The following is a 22,655-nucleotide window of genomic DNA, read 5'->3' as shown; positions in this document are numbered from 1 at the left end:
CAATTACAAAAAGGATGTCCCGAGGCAAAAGCTTCATATTTGATTGTAAAGGGACAGTGAGGAGCAACATCTTTGAAGCATGCCCTAAATATCAATCTGTTCCTCCATCTTATAACTTCAGATATATAGCACATGATGTGTGTATGTTCCAGAGATGAAGTCTCCAGTCTCTTTCTCTCTTTTAAGAGAGATGCATGAGAATAGCGCCGCAGCGAGTGATGGAGTGTGTGTGTGTGTGTGTGTGACGTACACATGAAGCATATGTTGTGTCCTGGCTCTCTCCACCCTTCCTTCTCTCATTCCTTGGGTCTTTTAAAGTAAGGTCCATCACAGTCGAGCTGCACTTTTCTCATTGCTTTAGGAGCTTGTGTCAGAGGCTTCAGAAGGAGAAGAGGGTGTAATACGAGTTTACACCGAACATCTCTGCAGCAGAAAGAAACTGACAGACCAAAGCCCTTCGGAGAGAGCAGGTCTCCCGAAACACAATACAAACACAGAACTCAGCCTCAGCTGGATGGTCTCATTGGATGGGTATGAATGTGTTGCCCAATAAAGACATGAAGGGAAGTGCATTACAGTGAGTGTAATTCAATCAGAACTTAAGGCTACCATTATACATTTAAATAAATATTTCACCCAATAATTAACATTTACTGAACATGTGTTCACCCTCAGGCCATCCAAGATGTAGAGGAGTCCGTTTCTTCATCAGATTTGGAGAAATGTAGCATTGCTCACCAATGGATGTGAATGGGTGCCGTCAGAATGAGAGTCCAAACAGCTGATACAAACATCACAATAATTCACAAGTAATCCAGTCCACTCCAAGTCCATTAGTAAACATCTTAAGAAGGGAAAAGCTATAATGTTTTACTTGCAAACCATTTTTTCTAGCTAAAATACAAGTCCTCTATCCAAAATATTGCTTTCGGCAGTATCCCGTCTGAATCAGGAGAGAAATATGCACAGATCACTCACATTTTGCAAGCAAAAACAGTCCAAAACAGTTCTAAGTAATAATGTGGGTGGATTTTGATGTGAAAGACAACAGATGGACTTTTTCCACTGGAGCGAGTGTTATTATGAAATATGTTATAGTCTTAAATTACAGTTAAAACAACTTAATGATGGATTTGTTTCTTACAAACACACAGCTTTTCCCTTCTCTAGACATTAACTGATGGACTGGATTACTTGTGGATTATTGTGATGTTTTTATCAGCTGTTTGGACTCTCATTCTGACGGCACCCATTCACATCCATTGGTGAGCGAGTGATGCAATGCTACATTTCTCCAAATCTGATGAAGAAACAAACTCATCCTAATCTTGGATGGCCAAAAATGTTAAACTCTGGGAGAATTATTTATTTAAGTCGAGTTTTGCGATGGCCGATGGTCAATGGTGACGAGTATCAGTTCGATACAGGGTTTTTAAAACTGTGCTGCGGTTTTCATCTGAACTATCTCTGATTACTTCTTATTTTCAAACAAATGTAAATCAATTTCCAACAGCGCAGCGAGCACACATCCTTAATTAAAACACAGCTGAGGCATTAGGAAATAAATAACTGATTCCAAGCAGAACAAGCAAACACACACACTTCGACAACATGCTTTCCTCTGCACTTCTACAAGTGTGAAATCACCTCGACTCTATGAATTAAAACCGTGGCTTTTATGGTTAAACAACAGTGACAACAAACGCTCAAACGCTCTGGATGGGAGGGAAATAAACATCCTGGTCATCAAAGCGAGCGGAATAAACTACTTAGGAACCGTTAATAAACTGACATCTCTGTTATCCGTCACTGTCATCACGTCAAAATTGCTCCGGGAAAGTCATTAGTTTTTTTCAGTGGATAAATCAATCAAAACATAAAAAGGAACAACAGTGTGAGAGAGAGAGAGAGAGAGAGAGAGGGAGAGAGAAGCTTGAGGGTTTAAAAGGAGGGCTACATGAGTCTTCGCATTCATTTCATTAAAATATCTACGATTCAATGATGGAAATAAATTGTAAAGGACAGTTTAGGGACCCCGAGATGCTTTAAAAGAATAAAATCATCCAAAAATAATAATTCTGTCATCAGTTATGACTGTACGAATTTCTTCTGCTTAGCACAAAAGGAGACGATCTGAAGATGTTTAACTGACTTTTCATTGTGTGAAAAAAACAAACAAAAAAAAAAAAACACTGATAATCTTTTGCATGCTTCCGAAAGTTAGTCACATGGGTTTAATAAAGATGAAGGTGAAAAAAACCAACGACAGTTTCCATTTTTAGGTGATCTAGCCTTTAATTTCACGTGACTTGTATCAAAGATTCAATGCATACACCGAAATAAAACTCATTTTAATCTAACATGTTAGAGGAGGGCAGTTTTACCATTTTCATCATGTACTGTATATCATCAAAACAGTACATTATGTCATACCTTTATTGTGCAGCACGACTCAATGAATCGGCCGATAATTTAAAAGTTTAGCAGATAACAGATGCAAAAGTTATGCTCACTCCATAGCGATAAATGCAACTTGAGACAATCAATAAAATCTATCTGAAATGTAGAAAATTATCAGCTCTCTTCTGAGGATTCTGGGTAAGATATGCTCGAAACCACTATAACTGGGGTTCAGAAACATCTGCATTTAAAAGCACTGCTTCTATTTAGGGTTAGGGTTAGATGTGTGTATAAATGGCACTTCGGTTTTCATTAATAAAGCACATCCTGAAACGACACCGGAGTTTCATGGGACTAAAGCAAGCCTTCAGAAGACTAAAGTTTACGGAGGAAAGCGGTTTGTGGAAAAATGTTGTTTGCTATTACGTGTAAATATGCACCTTGTATATCAGATGTATATCAGTATTCGTAGAGTTTTCTGGAAACTACACTAATGAAATACAAACAAAACTACTTTGAGCAAATTCTTCGTAAAAGCATCCCATAACAAATTTCTAGATTGATTTGACAATAACTGTGACATTTGACATTGAAAATTTTATCAGATGCGAGAATAGTTCAATGAACACAATGGCATTTGCAAAAGTGGATTAACTGAGACAATTTGTGATGAACTATTTGCATAGAAATAATCCAACTAAAAATCATATGTGTGTCAATTGATCAGAAAAACATTTTTGTGTTAAGCACTGCATCAAAATGAAAACAACTTGCTCAAGAAATCTACATGAACTCCTGAATTTACCCACTTGATATTGTATTTGTGTGAACCGTTTTTAAAAATATTCTTATGTTGAAGCACAGAATGGAATTTAAATACAACAATTTAAGAAAAACCCCTGTATTAACTCTTTGCACAGAAATTTTCCCAAATGCATTCTAATGCAAAATAAAATGGAAATGCATTTAATGCAGCATTACAAGCAAACAATCCTTTAATGAATGAGTTACACAAACTGAGGTTTAGTGGATGCATGCACTGTATTTCTAGCTCTATTTTATAGAGTCTAGTGTATGTTACAGTATTCTCATCCAGGTCTTTTAAGCCACAATACTGACTGCTTCAACCCTTTCTGCACACACACACACACACACACACTCGCGGCTGTATTTACACAGACAGATGAACAGCTCTTCCTATAGGCTTCCTGCACAACGCACAATAGCTTCCCCAGAGGAAAACTCATCAATATAACCCACTGTGGCCCAGAGCAAACCTCTGAAGACACGAAGAGAACATCACTAAATAAATACGTGAAACATAGTTCACCCGTCAAAAGGGCGTTCAAGTCCAAATCAATCTACACAATGAATGAAGATATTTACGTCAATGTCAAAATGAAGTCACTGTTTAGGCTCTTTAAATGACGCCAACAGATAGAGCAGTAATTCAATACAGGTTGAAATGAATAGAAAACATTTAAATAGGCTAAATCACATCCTGGCCTTCATATAGCCAACAGACAGACATTACACACTACCACCAGGGGGAAAAACACACAATTTATTAGTTTCATCCAGGGGAAGGGTTAATGAGCGTCCCCTGGGAGTCGGGGCATGTTTAATGGATGTTTCCTGCCATTATAACTCCATGTATACGACCCGTGTACTCCTGACATGCCTTCAATCATGTCTAATTAGCAAAAACAGCTATTTCTTTCAGATGCGAGGCTACGCACAGGCGAGGCCGTCTGCTTCCGAGATAAACCCTGCTAAATATTTGCAATCCGCCGCTACTTGAGGATGAAATGAATTGGCTTCCTGACAATGCAATGAGGGAAACAACACGATCATTAAATGAATTGCCATCAGCAGGCACCCTGGGATCTGTGCTGCAGAAGTCAGCCTGTCCTTCAGGAAATATACTTGCATGATTATTGATTCAACTCAATCATTCTTTCAGCATTTGGATCGATATTAGGGATGCACGATATTGGATTTTGGCCGATATTCGATATGCCGATATTTTCAAAATAATTTTGGCCGATGCCGATACCGATATATATACAAATATATACTGATATATTTAAACTTTAATTTTACTGAAGAGAAATCCATGTATCTCTTCTGCACTGATTCTACCATAAATGTATTATTTTACAAATGTAGACAGACATTCACATCTGAAAAACAGGTCAATTATTTCACTTGGAGAATATCGGTTTGGCTCATCGGCAGAAATATTCATATCGGCCGATACCGATAATGGTCATTTTAAGCTTTTATCGGCCGATACCGATGTTGTGACGTGCATCCCTAATCGATATTAAGTAATTATGGATCTTTCAAACTTTACTTTTATCACTGTTTTTATCACTTCCTTTTGGGTTCACAGCAGGAATTGCCAGTTTGGAAGAATTCTACTTCATCAAAAGTATTTTACATATCAGAGGGACATTATTTCGCAAAATACATGCAAATTCTAACCAATGAAGGAAAAAGCTGGAACTAAAACTAAGAACAAGAAAGTTCTCCCAAAAATGGGCCATAATGATATAAAAAGAAAGAGATCAACAAATGCACCATAGCCTCAGGCAAACAGCCCACACAGAGTTACCAACTTTTTAGCAATTACACAACAATTTGTAACTTACTTGGGTTTTAAATGCATCTCTGCTCTACATCACCAACATCAACCACTTTCAGGGTCCAGCAAACCCCGTCTCATCCCTCACGACAAACTGCGCTACTCTTCCATAAAGCTAATCTGGTTTATCATTCACCAGTCATCTTTGAATCTGGATGCCCTTTACAGCCTTTCAGTAAAGTGGAGTACAAAAGGACATTAAAGTAAGCTTGGCTGCCCTTTTAAATACATAATTTGTAAGAGGTTAGGCAATGTGAAGATTGGTTTACATTGTGGCTTCATTTGAAGTATGAAAGAAATAATGGAAGCCCGGTGGATACAAACTACAAAGAATGACCTAAGCTTGCTCTCGATCACTTGGATCCAATGGATGCATCACAATATGGTGTATTTTCAGGAATACTTGGAATGAACATTTCAAATGCAATAAAAATGCAATCTAATGGTTTGTTTTTGAGGCCATCCATTAAATATAAAGCCAAAGTGTTCAGACCTAAAAATGGCTAACTGCATTTCAGCAGGTTTCTGTACAAGAAAGGCTGTGATTTGTCTCCCCTACAGAGACTAAGTGAGATGATATCAACGGGGGGGCAGTTAAAATGTGGTCTGGAGAACTGGACAATTCTCTCCATTTATCCCCAAACCCACCAATCAGAGATCAATTACCATGTCAGCCCATTGCTTTAACTTTTGAAAGACACAGCTCGATCTGGAAGCCAGTACTAAACAGAGATTGCTTGTGAGAGCTCAATCTTCTGAAGCAGTTGAAGTGTTGGGTTAATGGGATCGTTCACCCAAAAAATGAACGTTTCTGGGACCATTTACGTTCATTTTCCAAACCTCTGGGGGTTTTTTCCATACAATGAATCAATTGAGTATGAACAATGTTGTATTGGACCAAACTGAATGGGCAGAACTCTTCAGTTTTGCAGAAGAAAGTCAAACAGGTTTGGAATGACACGAGTAAATGCATTTTCAAGTTTACATTTCCACTTTAAATGGACTTTCATAGACCGTAGGGTTAAATTAGGTTGTTTCTAGCGATTCATTAGCACTTAGAGGACAAATCAGGTGGTGTACAGAGCCCAGAAGGTACAACACGATCAAATTAAACCAATTAATCACCGTTTTAGAGACCGCATCGGTTCTCTTCCATTACTCATAGCCTCCTGCTTCCAATGGATCAGTGAAGCATGTGTGTATTGGATTTGTTGATGATTTGAACTACACAAATAGAAATTGTTTTGTTATGGCACAGGCATCGGTCAAGACCTTCAATCCGTACCAAAGCCATGTATCTAGACCGTCACAGCTAGGGTCAAACACTGGGCTCCTCTCAGCAAGCTCTCTCCTGACCTCATTAAAACGATGCCTTCACCGCATCCCTCCTCAATCTAAACACTCTTCACAAACAAGCTTTAAAACAGCCAAGAGAGGTGTTGGAGAAGCAATAACAACCAGCAAGAGTTCTCTATTCACTGAGACCGAAGGAGGAGAAATCAAGAGTGACCCCTGTCTTTCAGGGCTCTGACCTTTCCCTGAGACCGAGGGTCCGTCTAGTCAAACGCTGGATTGAGAAGGACAAATACGTCTTCTACTGCAAACATCAACTCTCCTGATGTAATTTTCCATCTTTTCCACACTCATGGATTTCAGTGGCTCCACAAAACCAAACCACAGGGTTTCAACACGTGTTCCACACTAAAAGTATTAGCAAAATGAGCTTTTAGACCTCTGGGACAACTCGATTTTTGTAAGAGATTCGATTTTTGTGCTTGCAAAGAAGCAATTGAGTGTCCATTTGGCTTTATTATAGTTTTATGACCAGCCGAATCACATTTTGTATGTGAAAAATGTTCTGAATGGTTATGATGAATATATATTAAATCACCAAAGTACTTAAAAAGTTATCACACCAAAGGTATTTAAACATTTAGAAAGACAGTTTGTACCAAAATCGGGCCAAACTCATTGGTCATGAAGAACTGGCTCGCTTTCAAATGATGAACTGGAATTATAATCAACTTGCCTACAACTCACAGGAAGTTCAATCGGAAGAAGTCCATCACATGCAATGCATTCTGGGAAATGTAGTGCTCTTCCACCACAGTCCACAAAAGTTAGTTTAAAAGACTATACATATGATGAAATATATAAATTACATATTGACCGGTCCATAAAGCCTACGAACATCAAAGGGTTAAACATTTTTCAAACTAGAAGGTTATTTAAAACTAAAATGTGTCTAAAAAGTCAGAAATAAAAGAGGAAATCATTAATCGCCTTTGAAAAACTATTCTAAGCTGACAGTTTAACTCTCAGATGACTCCAATTACAAGGCTTCACATTTAATGGTTCATGCCGAGCATCTTTCCTTCCGATCACGAATGTACACACTTCTCAGCTACATCTGTAAATGCACATAGCATCAATCAGCCAGAAGGTGAAGACTCAAGCTGATAAACAGCTAATGGGAGAAACCAAAGCTTGCTTTCAAGACCACAGACAGCGTGACAATTGTGATCAGCCCATGCCATTCTCAAAGAGGCATGAGAGATGGCAAACTGGTTTTCATCTGATAAACCTTTAAAGATGCATCAGTGTCAACACAAGAACACAAGACCGTCTGCTGTACTTGAGCAGACTGATAAAATAAAATCTTAAGTATCATTGAAATGTGTCCTAAATGGAAATCAATATGTGCATCACGTGGATTTCAAACAAATTTTCAATGCACGTGAATAGCAGCATTTAGTGCCTTTGTAATAATAGTGTTCAATTAAAAAAGCATGCACACCTGATGTGTGAACAAATCAAGTCCATAAGTGATGCTCCTGCTAAACTGTGTCAAATCTAAATCATTCAAAACTAAACCAAACAGGTGAAAGAGTTTTGTTGAATTTACAAAACACATGTCATTCAAAGAAACCGGGAATTACAACCTAATTATCACTAATTAAATAAACAAAATCATTGCATAATTTAAACCTTCCAGCTTTTACAAACCCAAATATAAGCCCAAAAAAACTAAACACACTGAATTATACATCAAATGATAGAGAATGATATCTCTGTCGAATGCTGAAGGCTGTCACTGGATTTGGTGATTCGCTCGGAACCGAATAAAGAAAGCGAGAGACGGAACTTGCCTTGATCCGCCGCGCAGAACCGGAGAGAGACGAGACTCGCGAGACACACGAGCAGCCGTGGGGGGTCTGCCATCACTTTCCGAGTTCACAGATACAGCAAATAATCTCGAGGGGTTATCCACTGGGTTCCTTAGGTGAAGTTGTTTTCGCAAGGTGTTTTATAAAAAGACGCTGGGCATCGTCCGCAACCTGCAAGATCTCGCGCTCCGCCGGTGCCGAAAATTAACATTTAATTATCCTGTAAGAGTCCAAGGCGATACGGCAAAGGGTCCCGGTGCTTTCTTGAACTTAAAAACCCGAAGGGAGCTTTTAAAGGATGCATCAAGTCAATCCACAGCCGACGCACAAAGCCAGCGGCTGCAAATGCGCTCGAGACCCACCGGCGCGGAGAAAACGCGTTCAGCAGATTTAACGGAGCCGCAGTGGAATCTCCAGCGGAAACACACGGCGTGGAGCCTTGTAGTGGGCACTGGTGCGTGAAAAAGCAGGCGTGGACTCCCACGGGATCCCGGATTTTTTTGGCCCGGGAAAGTCAAAAATCACGGCGTTTGGTGCGTAATGCGCGTGCGCACATCTGGATCCCGGTGTGTTGAGATGACTGCTAATTAAGAATATATATATATATATATATATATATATATATATATATATATATATATATATATATATATATATATATATATATATATTCAGTAAATTAGAGACATTTTTAAATCATTACTGTGAAGCTTAAAAGCATAAGCCTCTGAATGAATTACTTCCACAAACTTGATTAACCAGTTGCAATGCTTATTTTAATTCTTAAAGAAGTAGCTCACTTCAAAAATGAAAATTCTGTCTTGATTTTCTCACCCTGCACTTGTTCCAAATCTGTCTTGAGTTTCTTTCTTCTGTTGAACACAATATAATATATTTAGAAAAATGTTGATAACCGAACAAAAAAATAATAACGTGAAAGTCAATGGCGCACATCAACTTTTCGTATACCAACATTTTGGCGCACATCAACTTTTCGTATACCAACATTTTTCGTAACAGCTTCTTTTGTGTTCAACAGAAACTCATACAGGTTTGGAACAAGTGGAGGGTGAGTAAATGAATTTTCCTTCTGGAACTGGAAGTGAACTTTTCCAACTTTGAAATGTAGGCCTGATGTTGAACAAAACGTGAAAGTATTGTCCCAGATCAGATTTTACCCATAAATCAAAAACACTACTCAAAACAAACAAAAAAAACATGGCAAATTCCTGTGGGAACCCATGCTGAAGTAGGTTGCAAACTTACTGAATCACTCTATTTTTCAATTAAAAGAAGAAAAATAATGTGTATATATATATATATATATAACAAAAGTTCTTGGTAAGAGGCTGGTGGAAGTGAATGCTGTGTACATGATTAGCTTCTTTTAACGCCATCTACTGGTTTACATGCAGAATTGCACCTGAGGTCAAACTAATGTAATCCACCTTGACCAGTTTTCCCCGGATGTTAGACAGGCAGCAATAAAACAAAGTGTGCAGTAATGTCTTTAGATGACTTCTCATAAAATGTGACATTCACCATGTAGTGAATCCTCAATGAGTGTCAGATCACCATTTTTGTCAAACAGACTTCATCAATTTACTATATTTATGTATAATTAAATGTTGAAATGTGTCAATGTGCAATACTACATCCTTGGTACACTGTGACGAGGTCTACATACTCCCATGTGATTACTGTGGAGCTGTGCTTGTCTTCACTGTGGGTGAATGGCTCATATGATGTGTTTGCTCACTAGGAACAGAGGGATACCTGTGTATGAGTCACACACACTGAATACGCTTGAAGTGCAAAAAAGATTATAACTACAAACTACAAAATTAAAGTAATAGTTCACCTGAAAATGAAAGATTGATGGAAATGTATTCACTAGCAGACCATCCAAAATTGTCGATGGAGTTTGCTTCTGCATAAGATTTGGAGAAATTTAGCATTTTACATCACTTGCTCACCAATGGCTCCTCTGCAGTGAATGGGTGCCGTCGCTTCTGGAAGAATTACAAATCCATAAACCATAATAACACATCCTCTCACATCAAAATCCAGTGATATTTGTTGAGGACTGTTTTTGCTTGTAACTATTGTTTGATCTGAGCATATTTCTCTCCTTATTCAGATGAGGTGACTTACACTGGAGAATACCATATTATGGATAGTGGAATCGTTTGAAGTAAAAAATGTCTTAGTGATGGATTTGTTTTTTACAAAAACAGTTTTTGCTTCACAAGTTATAAACTGATGGACTGGAGTGGATTACTGTGATGTTTTTAGCAGCTGTTTGGACGCTCATTCTGACGGCACCCATTCACATCCATTGGTGAGCAAGTGATGAAATGTTGCATTTCTCCAAATCTGATGAAGAAACAAGCTCATCTACATCTTGGATGGCTTGAGGGTGAGTACAGTTTCAGCAAATTTTCATTTTCGGGTGAGTTATAAGATCATTGAAGAAACTTGAGCCAGCCTTCCTGAGACTGACAGAGAAAGCTAAGTATGTCACCTTTGATTCGGAGTAATGCCTGAGGTCCTTTAAAGCCCTTAAAATGACACTGAACCTCCTTCAATTTGCAGACTAGGAAGAAGAAACAGCTTGCTAATGCAGTGTTTAAATGTCTCCAGAAATCTGACAGATGGAGAACGAGTTTATTTGCTGTCAGAGCTGAAAGAGATGTCACTGAAGACAGACTCTGCACAGGATGATGTTTACATTAAGAGAACCAAAGCAGCAATGGAAGAAGAAGGCAATATTTGGGGTAGAATACTAATGTATTGCTGCACTTCGCATAATATAGTATAGTAAAAAAAAATATTATTTTAGTTTTTTTAATCATCCAATGAAAGTGTCTTAACTTTTAGTCGTCTGACGTCTAGTGCATTGCATTGTGGGTATACAGCATTCAATGCACATATTGCATGCATTCACCCTGAATACAAACAGTAAAACTATGAGAATGCCATTGCAAACCTCGTTTTTCGATTTCCTGCCCTCTCTCTCTCCTCTGACGGGAATAAATCCCACTCTGACCAAACTGCTAGGATTATCTGGGATTACTGCACGGTAAGAAAACATCATTAGATTTAATGTGATCAGGGTAAGACCAGCAAAACCTATTACTTGGTGACAGATCAAGCTGTTTGATTCAAGATCTCCCACACACACATGTGATCTATAAGTTCATAGTTTGTGTGTATTGTGTGTATGACACTCAGCTTCAATCAGTCATTAAATGTGGAATGAGAGGTGCAGGGAGACAGCGTCTGTCTTTTCTCTATTAAATTAGGGACTAAATTAAATAACGTGAAGGAGATTATTAAATTTGCAATGTCTGCTGTCTCCTTTCATTAATTATACAGAGTGTGAATTTGGCACGGTACAGTCAGCAGTTCTCCCGTCACAGAAACAGAGTGTCTCCACCCTACGGTCATGTTCCTGGAAAATTTAGCCATGGGGGCAGAGAAACAGAGGCGGGACACTGGGGCTGTCAATCAAAATGACCCAGAGGACACACAGAGGCAACACCTCGCTGCATGTAGGACAGTTGTCACCCAAAGTGATTGGATTGTTTCCCAAATGTTCTCATCCTAAAAAGGTTTAACAAATCCATGTTGTTCAGTGCAGACACATTTATTCAAAGCAACTTGCAATGCACTGCAGCAAATTGGTCTTTATTTCATCTTTGTGTCACTGCTGAGTAATTTATGCTCACTAAGGCTGCATGCATTTGATAAAAAATACAGTAAAAACAGTTATATTGTGAAATATTATTATCATTTAAAACAATTGCTTTCTGTTTGAATATTTCTGGCTCACATATGGTTGCAGGTAATCCACGAAAATGTTCATCTTTTTCAAGCTGGTTTGAGGGCTGTAACACACAAATGATTTCAAAGACAGGAAGCTGTTGTATTGAGGTCAAACCAGCTTAAAAATATGTTTGAAGTCAGCATGGATTCAGTATGGCTCTGTTTACTCTCTTAATACACACTCCTGACCACATTGTGCATGATTTATCCAAAATGCTATTAAAAACTAATAAATGACTTTCTTACAAGCAAGCAGCTTTTCACTTCTCTAGATGTTAACTGATGGACTGTGGATTATTGTCATGTTTTTTATCAGCTGTTTGGACTCTCATTCTGACGGCACCCATTCACATCCATTGGTGAGCAAGTGATGCAATGCTACATTTCTCCAAATCTGTCATATATATATATATATGAACATCATGATGAAACATATAAGCTTCTAAAACTTTTTTTGGGCACAGAGCTTTTTTTCTGCAATAATCCAAAAGCCAAAGGGTTTTTTCAAGGGAACCAAAGTGAAAAATACTCATTCACATACAATCTAGCTGTTAGTAACTCAGCCTTTCTAATTATGTTTTCCAAACTGCTTGAAAGCATTATCAAGAATTATTAATTTTACTATAAATCTATAATCTTAAATCTTTAATCTAAAAAAAGAGCTTTAGCTTGGTCAAATCTATACACTTGAAATCAGATTTGGATCTTTTCAGTGAGCGTGTTCCAAATAAATATGCTAATTTGGAAAAATAAACACATTTTACTGTGCTCAACTGGCTAGGCTTATCAATTTGTGGGACACAGAGATCACAACGCACACTTATTAGATTGTAAACATCATAATTGGCTCTTTAGATGTCAATAGCTGCAAATTAGTGAGTTCAAATTCACATGTGCTAGACTGTTGCACAGCATGACTTCATTAGCACTAACAGGAAACTTTAAGAAGAAAAAGCACTGAATGGACCAATTTCTGCAATTTTCAAACAGTGATGAGTTTGTTTTTTGTGGGCGGAGCCTATCCAAATCAAAATTGCTAGATAAAATAGGTAAATGTTTAAATAGTTGGCTAGTTCATGCTGTAACTGTAAAGCTAGCACTATGTCCGCTATGAACTACATTAGACTGTTATGTAATGTATGTTTTAAAAGAAGCCTAATCATTGCTTGATTGCAGGTTGTCTGTCATTTAGACGTCTGCATTTAGCTTCAAGTGACATATTAGATGACAGTAGCTACTCTATAAAAAACTCTGGCAAGTAGCATGTAGCATGTTACTGAAAAGCAGTTAGACACATCATAAAAAAACAATTCCACTGACTAATTCTACAATTCTTCTGCTCTACAGGCAGTACAACCTTTAATAGCCATAACTAACCATTAACCTTCATTAAATATAAATCTAACAGAGCCCATTCAGAAAGGCATAAAAGGGTTAAAGCCATTAAATGCACTCATCATTTGGTGAGCTCGCTCCTTATTCACTGAGATTCTCTGAAAAGCTCCTAATGGCGGGTCAGTAGACACTTTCAGTTCTTTTCATGACCTGTGCCAGTCAGTCTGAGGTCCATTATGTCTGCAGAACGACTCGACGAGGGTAAATTTAGCTAAGTGCAGGCCGAAACGTTTCTGAGGTGTCAAATGGACAATAAAAAGGGAGATAATATAAAATTTGGGCTCTTGAAAGGACTGAGAAATGTTGAAAAGTGCTGAAGGTGAGATGTGTGACTTGCTGCTGAATTAGAAAATTGACTTTTAAATTTTGATTGCGCGCACATACAAGCTTATCTCCTTATATAAATTCAAATACGATTAAAAAAAAACTGTTTTCAGTCCACTATTTTCATTTAGAAATAATTATAATGCCCATTTTGCACATAAGGTATATGCATAAACAATCAAGCAGTATGCTTCATATAACCAGCCCAGTCACATTATTATTCATAGGTATTTGTACACAAAGTGTGATTCTAGCACACATACATTTATCTGAATAAACTGATGATATCAGACAGTTTCTGTAAATCCTTTGACTTGCAACTTTTAGAATACTTCTTCTTTATGCAGTCCTTGTGAGTAGCATTCAGTTATCACAAATATACATGCTGTATTTTAATTATTATATATTTTTATATTTTATTTAATATTAATTCCATTTTTATAACTTTGCAGTCTTTTATACTTTTATTGAGGTTTCGTGATGTTCTCTATCCTAGGGCTTGTCAGACATACAGTAGTTAGAAAGAAGCTGAGCTGAAGATTCTTTAAAAAGATCTCTTTTGAGTTACACAAAAGAAGTCAATGCAAGTTGGGAATGACAGAAGATTAAGAGATAATGCTCATTTTGGGTGGAATATTACTTTAAACGTATTTCCATTTGAAATCTGTCTAGGAATCGCGAATCATTTGTGTCAGTTTGGGGATCGCGAATCATTTGTGTCAGTTTGGGGATCGCGAATCATTTGTGTCAGTTCGGGAGTTCATAGCGGGTTCGCGAATCATTTGTGTCAGTTTGGGGATCGCAAATCATTTGAATCAGTTCGCGAATCATTTGTGTCAGTTCGGGAGTTCAGAGCGGGATTGCGAATCATTTGTGTCAGTTTAGGGATCGCAAATCATTTGAATCAGTTCGCGAATCATTTGTGTCAGTTCGGGAGTTCATAGCGGGTTCGCGAATCATCTGTGTCGGTTTGGGGATCGCAAATCATTTGAATCAGTTCGGGAGTTCAGAGCGGGATCGCGAATCATTTGTGTCAGTTCGGGAGTTCATAGCGGGTTCGCGAATCATTTGTGTCAGTTTAGGGATCGCAAATCATTTGAATCAGTTTGCGAATCATTTGTGTCAGTTCGGGAGTTCAGAGCGGGATCGCGAATCATTTGTGTCAGTTTGGGGATAGCAAATCATTTGAATCAGTTCGCGAATCATTTGTGTCAGTTCGGGACTTCGGAGCGGGATCGCGAATCATTGTGTCAGTTTGGGGATCGCAAATCATTTGAATCAGTTCGGGAGTTCAAAGAGGGTTCGCGACTCATTTGTGTCAGTTTGGGGATCGCAAATCATTTGAGTCAGCTCAGGAGTTCAGAGCGGGATCGCGAATCATTTGTGTCAGTTAAGGGATCGCAAATCATTTGAATCAGTTTGCGAATCATTTGAATCAGTTCGGGAGTTCGGAGCGGTATCGCGAATCATTGTGTCAGTTTGGGGATCGCAAATCATTTGAATCAGTTCGGGAGTTCAAAGAGGGTTCAGGAATCATTTGTGGTAGTTTGGGGATCGCAAATCATTTGCATCAGTTCGGGAGTTCGGAGCAGGATCGCGAATCATTTGTGTCAGTTTGGGATTCGCAAATCATTTGAGTCAGTTCGGAAGTTCATAGCGGGTTCGCGAATCATTTGTGTCAGTTGGAGAGTTCAAAGCGGGTTCGCGAATCATTTGTGTCCGTTTGGGGAGTGTGAATCATTTCCAAGACAGCACATGTACGTCTGGCCGATATCGAAAGGTCGGCAACATCGGCCAGGCGGAGGCCGATATAATTCGGTCAGTGCTCTGTTCTCCAGCTCATCAATCGTCGGCCCTGAGTTGGTTCACAACCAAGGTCCGATGCCGCGCTTCTGTGTGCGCGTGCCCAGTTATTCATCTCTTTTATTTTAGCCACCCAGAGAGAGATAAGAGACTCATCTCAGCGACATCTGTGGCTTTCAGGTAACGTTACGATTTCACTTCAGCTCAATTAGACAAAAAAAAATACTACTTTGTTAATTCTGTGACACTGAACAGGTAGCATGCGGTGTGTTTTAATACAGTCTATGGGCAGCTGAAGAGACTGGCTCATTTTCAAATAATGTTACCGTTAACTTGTTTAGACATGTTTTTTTAATTAATGTTAACGCCTTAATGCGTTTCCAGCAGTTTCTCGGAGGGAAAATGTAAAAGCGGATTATTAAAGAGAAGTCCTGACTGCTTTTTTCACCGACCGTGTTTTTCACTCTTTTACAGGCTACCAGAAAGAATCCGTCTCTATACAGTGAGCTATTGTTGCTGTTGCTTTCTGAGCTACAAAATGAGTTTTAAATTCATCATTGAGGGATTATTAAATGAGACTGTACATTATAAATGTAATGTTTTAACTCTAACTCTAGATGTTTGTTTGTGTAAATGCTGTGTGTGCGTTGAGTCCTGCGCGAGCGGGGAGCAGAGTTGCCATGGAAACAGGGCGTCAACACAAAAACCGTTACTGGCAAGCAGTAATCTCCATCTTTCGTTGCGGTTTACACTGTTTTAGGTATGTTTAGTCGCTAAAATCACACAACTATTATATACAAACGTTCCTGACAGGTATCTTGTTATTGACATGTTTCAATTAAATTTATTTTATCAAAATGTTTTAGTGTCTTTGAAAAAGTCCGTTAGCATCTTAGCAGTTTTCAGGTAGGATAACTATAGATCGAGCTCTTGTTGATTAAATTCTGGGCATTTCAATCAAATCTTCGTTTCTGTATGTGATATTTTGATGGCTCTGTGAATGTTTTGCTGGTGATTTGTCACTGTTGTATTGGAAAAGGCTAATTTACTGAATCGATGACGTCACACCGAGAGTGTAATCGGCTGAAATCAAGTTCACATGAGTTTTGATATTTCATGATAAACCGATATTAATACAAATTGTTCTGTGATTTCAGGAGGACAGAAAGAAACTACAGAACAGAAGTGAAGCTCCAAGATTTCAACATTTCTGAAGGGAGATACTGACTTAGAAATACAGGTGACCTGAAGAAGCTCATGAAATACATTAATATGCCTTTTTCAGAATATATTTCACCAATTTTAAGAAGTCCGTGACATCAAAACGTAAGTCACACTCAACCTAAAATTAAAAATATAAATTCTGTTATTTTAAGATTATATTATTAGTAGTAGAATTTGTATATTACATATGTTATTATTGTTGTTATATATTATTCTGTCTTTTACCTCTACTCTAGCTTGTTTCCTTCTAATGAACCTGGAACTGCAGAGTAAATATTGTTGTCTCTGTGTCAGATGGCTTGTTTTGTTCCTGGACTCTTCAGTGATGACGATCAGAGTCTGAGTGAACCTGCTGTCAGACAGTGAGTACCGTGGGGTTTCAGTCAGGGCCTTCAGTAAACAACTGTTAGATACCTGTACAGGTAGGTCTTCCTTTCTCAGTTATTCTCTTTTGTCAATTTGTGGACATTACACAAATGAAAATGATAACTAAATAATCAGTAAAAAAAATTTCACACAATTTTGTTTTTTATAGCCCTGCTGCCCCTGTCGGCCCACCGCTGCTGTCAGACAACATCTCCAAGATGCTATACACCGCAGGACTAGTAAGTACAATCTTGAACACACACAACTGTTTCATAAGTTTGGGTTGGTATGGGTTTTTTTTATGTTTGTGAAAGTCTTTTATGGCAATCACAGTTTAATGTATGAAATGAATACAATTTACTAGACTTTAAAAGACTGTTTTCTATTTGAATATATTTAGAGAAGTAATTTATTCCTGTGATGGTAAAGCTGTATTTTCAGCATCATTACTCCAGTCTTCAGTGTCGAGTTATCCTTCAGAAATCAATCTGATTTGCTTCTGAAGAAACATTTCTGATTATTATCAGTGTTGAAAACAACTGTGTTGCTTCATTTTTTCAGGATTCTTTGATGAATAAAGTTTTAAAACAGTAAAGTGTTTATTTAAAACAGAAATGTTTGTTTTAACTTTTGATAATTGATAAGACATTGATAATAATTAAAAATGTTTATTGAGCAGCAAATCAGAATGTCTGTCTGTCTGTGGTTCCCTCGTGCTTTAAAAAATCTACCATTGTGCCCATTCCAAAGAGAAACAAAAATCACATTCTTAAATGACTGGAGGCCCATTGCTCTCACACCCATCTTCAGTAAGTGTTTTGAGAAACTCGTCAGAGATTACATCTGCTCTGTGCTGCCTGCCTCATTGGACCCGCCACAATTTGAATATCGAAGCAACTGTTCTACAGACGATGCTGTTGCTTTCACCCTACACTGCTCTCTCCCACCTGGAAAAATTAACAACACCTATGTGAGAATGCTGTTTGTGGACTACAGCTCAGCATTTAACACCACACTGCCTGCCACACTTGTTGCGAAGCTCCAGACTCTGGAACTTAACAGATCTCTTCCGGACAAGCAGAAGTCAGGTGGTCAGAGTGGCCATCAATACTTCATCCCCGCTAACCCTGAACACTGGTGCTCCTCAGGGCTGTGTCCTCAGCCCGCTCCTGTACTCCCTGTACACACATGACTGTACAGCCACACACAGCTCCAACGTCATCGTCAAATTCACTGATGACACAACGGTGATAGGCCTGATCACCAACAACGATGAGACAGCCTACAGAGAAGAGGTGAGCACCCTGACCAAATGGTGTCAGGAGAACCACCTCTCACTCGACATCGACAAGACCAAGAGCTGGTGGTGGATTTCAGGAGACAGAGCAGAGAACAAACACCCATCACCATCGACAAGACACCTGTGGAGTGGGTAAGCAGCTTTAAGTTCCTCTGCATTAACATCAGTGAGGATCTCACCTGGTCTACACACACTCACGCAGTGCTGAAGAAGGCACATCAACGCTTCATCTTCCCGAGATGGCTGAGGAAGTTTGGAATGAACATCCTACACATACACTATAGAGAGCATCCTGACGGGCTGCCAGGGCTGTGGCGGTTGTCTACTGCCACCGGTGGTAGTGCACGTGACGTCACACACTCTATAGCAAGCATAATACAAAGATTTTCAATATATGTGTAGTAACTGTAATAGTTGCAAATTCTGAGTCTATGGTAATTAACAAATTACCTCAAACACAGCGTTTCCTTTAGATTGGCAGATTTGAGCGCAGGAAAATACAGTTTATGCATTCAGCAAATTAATTTAATGTTGGGCGATGGATCTTGTTGGCAAAGCAAATACCATCTCATCGATCTGGAGTCATCTGCATTCATGTCATCCGTCAGCGTTTGCACAAGTTCTCGTGATCGCAAACGCTGGCTGGTCAGGTTTGGTGAGGCTTTCTCCAAACTGGCCAAATACAAACGAGACAGCGATAAATAAAAGATGGTAACAAGAAATATGGCAACGATTCCTATTTCAAAGAGAGCGCGTGCAGATGAGGAGTTACTGAGCTCGCTTGGTGGCGGAAAAGAAAACCGGACGCAACACAACAGCGTCGCGACAGACGAGTTAAATAGGGGGCGTTAGATGAGTGAGACAGTGCTGGGCTGATTTCTAGACGTGCATACATATAAATATATCCTGTATATAATATATATAAAATATATTACATGCATGCACAGTTTAAGTCAGCTTTTAATCACCTTTTTTGGTAATTCCATGAATTAACTGACCACGACACTGCTTGCACATAGTTCATTTCGCAGTTTGATATGAAAGTATATGCACTTAAATGAAGTGCGCACCGGCGATTATATATAATTTTTTTTATAAACACCGCTCCACCGGCAGTTGTTGGTCCATGACTACCGCGGTGGTCAAAATCAGCCACATTTTCACCAGTTGAAGTCTGTGTGGTTATATGTTAATTGTTTCTGCAATTTCTGGAGCAAGCTCAAAAGAATTTCACTCACCAAGGCACATGTGCTGTGGTGAGGTGACAATGAAAGTGACTTGACTTTGATCATGTGACGCTGAAGACTGGAGTTATTAAAATTATCTTAGATCACAGAAATACATTTCATTTCACAATATACTCACATAGAAAACTGTTGTGTTAAATTGTAATATTTCACAATATTACTGTTTTTTACTTCCTTTTGATCAAATAAAGGCAGCCTTGTTTAGCAGAAGAGACTTCTCTCAAAGATGTATTAAATCTAACTGACCCCAAACTTTTAACGGTCGTATTAATTACAAATATGATGTTCCAGCTACTGAAATGGTACTGTGGCATGTGTGTTCCATTCTAAAGAGAAGCCTGTTCCACAAATAATACATTTACACGGATCACACGAAACACTTCATCAATAAACTGATTTTTGAGAGCATTAGTGGCAGTGTGTTGATTTGTGTTTATTGATTGGTGAAGTGTATCATGTGATTGAGCACCTGCGTAAAGTTTTGTGATGTGCGTTTATTAAACCTACTTGTGATCAAATCAGATATATATAGCAAAATATTCACAAATGTGGGCAGCAGCAGCTGTGGTGCTTGGCCTGTAGTGAGGTTTATCAAAGTCCACTAAAGGAAGTAGAACTTTGTGGTATTTTACTTTGAAATAGCATTCCTAATAGTATTTGGGGCTCCGGCACACTTTTTTAGTTTAAATTAGATTAAAATACATAGTTAAGTATTCACACAACACATCTAATAACCATGCACTCCAGTTATATGAGATTAAATAAATAATCTTTTGTCTGAAATAATATGAACAGCAGCAGCTATGCTAAACTTTCTTTTCTTTTTATTTCCTGTTTCCATCTCAGGATGCCCATCCCAAGGTTTCTAGAGTTACACCAGCTCCAGACTGAATCCAAACTCACTTGTGAAGACTTCAGATGACACCAACGCTCACAAAGACTACAGACGACGGCGACTGTACATGAACACACAAAACAAATATTATCCTTATTTTGCCTATAAGAGTAAATCTGATGATTTTCAACCTGCTTTATTGCTACGTCTCTTATATCTGTAAATGAACAGTATTTACTCTCTGAGTTACGTGGACCTACATGTCCCCTTTTATTTGTAAGCAGCACTCTGCAGGATGATGCAAAATGAAATGACGAGTTTTGACGAAATGACACAATGCAGTATCTAAATGAAAACATGCTGTTTTGCATCAGTTTTGTGGCAAATAAACGGTATCTTGGAGAAAGAATAAACATTGTTCTTTTACAAATGTTCTTTTACGAATGAATTTTTTTTTACTTACCCTTTAAAAATGTTGAAAGACAATGTTTATGTTAACTAAACACAAAACTAGAGACTTGTTTAGTAAGATTTTATCAGACAATATTTTAGAATTTTTATCATGCAATTTAAAACATTTTAATTACTTAATTATTGTTTGCCTGGTTTTATTTTTTGTTTATGCAACTCTTTTTAAAAAGTTTTTGGTATAAAGTTAGCCTGTGATGCTGACAGCACTGAACACATGACTTTTTATTATGAACTAGATGGTCTTCCCCGGTGAGTCTCAGTCACCTCTGGCTTTTTAAACTGTAACCTTGAAACATGCATTTCCTGTAAACCTACTTTGAAATAAGTATTGTGACAAAAGTGCTATACTCATACAACATTTAACCATGCAAGTACTGTAGGAATGGTTATTTTTGTTTTTACTATGGTTTTACTGCAAAAGCTATAGTAAAATCACGGTTAATTTTCAAACGACTAGAAATAATCCCGAATTATCCACTTTTGATCAAAGCATCTGGTAAATGTTAATGTATTTGTAGATGTAATATGAAATAAATGAAAATATTAATAAAGTTGCATCTGTTCTTGAGAGTGGTGTGTGGTTTTATTATAAACCAGAGGCGGGAGCCGCGGGTGATCAGTAATGATGTACAAAACGCCGGTGAACCTCCCAACATCAGCCGGAGAGCATTTCCGATCAGAGGCCGACGTCGCAGCAACAACATCTTCCCTATTAGCAAACGCTCCCTGATCGATATCGTGTCGATGGAATTTTGTAGATCGGCTCGACATCGGCACAACGTATGTGTCAGTTTGGGGATCGCAAATCATTTGACTCAGTTCGGGAGTTCGGAGCGGGATCGCCAATCATTTGTGTCAGTTTGGGGATCGCAAACCATTCGAGTCAGTTCGGGAGTTCAAAGAGGGTGCGCGAATCATTTGTGTCAGTTTGGGGATCGCAAACCATTTGAATCAGTTCGGGAGTTCAAAGAGGGTGCGCGAATCATTTGTGTCAGTTTGGGGATCGCAAATCATTTGAGTCAGTTCGGGAATTCGGAGCGGGATCGCGAATCATTTGTCAGTTTGGGGATCGCAAACCATTCGAGTCAGTTCGGGAGTTCAAAGAGGGTGCGCGAATCATTTGTGTCAGTTTGGGGATCGCAAACCATTTGAATCAGTTCGGGAGTTCAAAGAGGGTGCGCGAATCATTTGTGTCAGTTTGGGGATCGCAAATCATTTGAGTCAGTTCGGGAATTCGGAGCGGGATCGCGAATCATTTGTCAGTTTGGGGATCGCAAACCATTTGAATCAGTTCGGGAGTTCGGAGCCGGTTCGCGAATCATTTGTGTCAGTTTGGGGATCGCAAATCATTTGAGTCAGTTCGGGAGTTCGGAGCAGGATCGCAAATCATTTGAGTCAGTTCGGGAGTTCGGAGCGGGATCGCGAATCATTTGTGTCAGTTTGGGAGTTCAAAGAGGGTTCGCGAATCATTTGTGTCAGTTTGGGGATCGCAAATCATTTGAATCATTTCGCGAGTTCAGAGCGGGATCGCGAATCATTTGTGTCAGTTTGGGGATCGCAAATCATTTGAGTCAGTTCGGGAGTTCGGAGCGGGATCGCGAATCATTTGTGTCAGTTTGGGAGTTCAAAGAGGGTTCGCGAATCATTT

At 38.7% G+C, this 22,655-nt stretch overlaps 1 protein-coding gene and 2 long non-coding RNA genes across 9 annotated transcripts in view; 2 read left to right on the top strand and 1 right to left on the bottom strand.

Annotated features, from left to right (window-relative positions):
* The window catches only part of LOC113066589 (neogenin-like), a 1,074,835-nt gene extending 1,066,085 nt beyond the window's left edge, over positions 1-8,750 (bottom strand). For 4 of the 7 annotated variants that reach the window (XR_003279195.1, XM_026238505.1, XM_026238499.1 and 1 more), the window contains exon 1: positions 8,197-8,750. Coding sequence is in view for 6 of the 7 variants with exons in the window: in XM_026238505.1 (XP_026094290.1) it covers positions 8,197-8,269 (73 nt within the window). In the remaining variant the exon portion in view is untranslated. The remainder of the gene's footprint in view (positions 1-8,196) is intronic. The other 3 variants (XM_026238502.1, XM_026238504.1, XM_026238506.1) reach the window with 1 other exon arrangement.
* Positions 8,751-15,504: 6,754 nt separating this feature from the next.
* Positions 15,505-16,763, top strand: LOC113066424 (uncharacterized). The gene is made up of 3 exons (XR_003279156.1): positions 15,505-15,744; positions 16,039-16,324; positions 16,722-16,763. It is a non-coding gene; the product is annotated as an uncharacterized LOC113066424 (long non-coding RNA).
* Positions 16,764-17,150: 387 nt separating this feature from the next.
* On the top strand, positions 17,151-21,034 carry LOC113066422 (uncharacterized). The gene is made up of 3 exons (XR_003279155.1): positions 17,151-17,210; positions 17,324-17,393; positions 20,548-21,034. It is a non-coding gene; the product is annotated as an uncharacterized LOC113066422 (long non-coding RNA).
* Positions 21,035-22,655: the final 1,621 nt, after the last annotated feature.

Source organism: Carassius auratus, chromosome 50, assembly GCF_003368295.1.
Source record: "Carassius auratus strain Wakin chromosome 50, ASM336829v1, whole genome shotgun sequence".
NCBI classification, from domain to species: Eukaryota; Metazoa; Chordata; class Actinopteri; order Cypriniformes; family Cyprinidae; genus Carassius; species Carassius auratus.
This window is presented reverse-complemented; position numbering and strand designations above follow the sequence as displayed.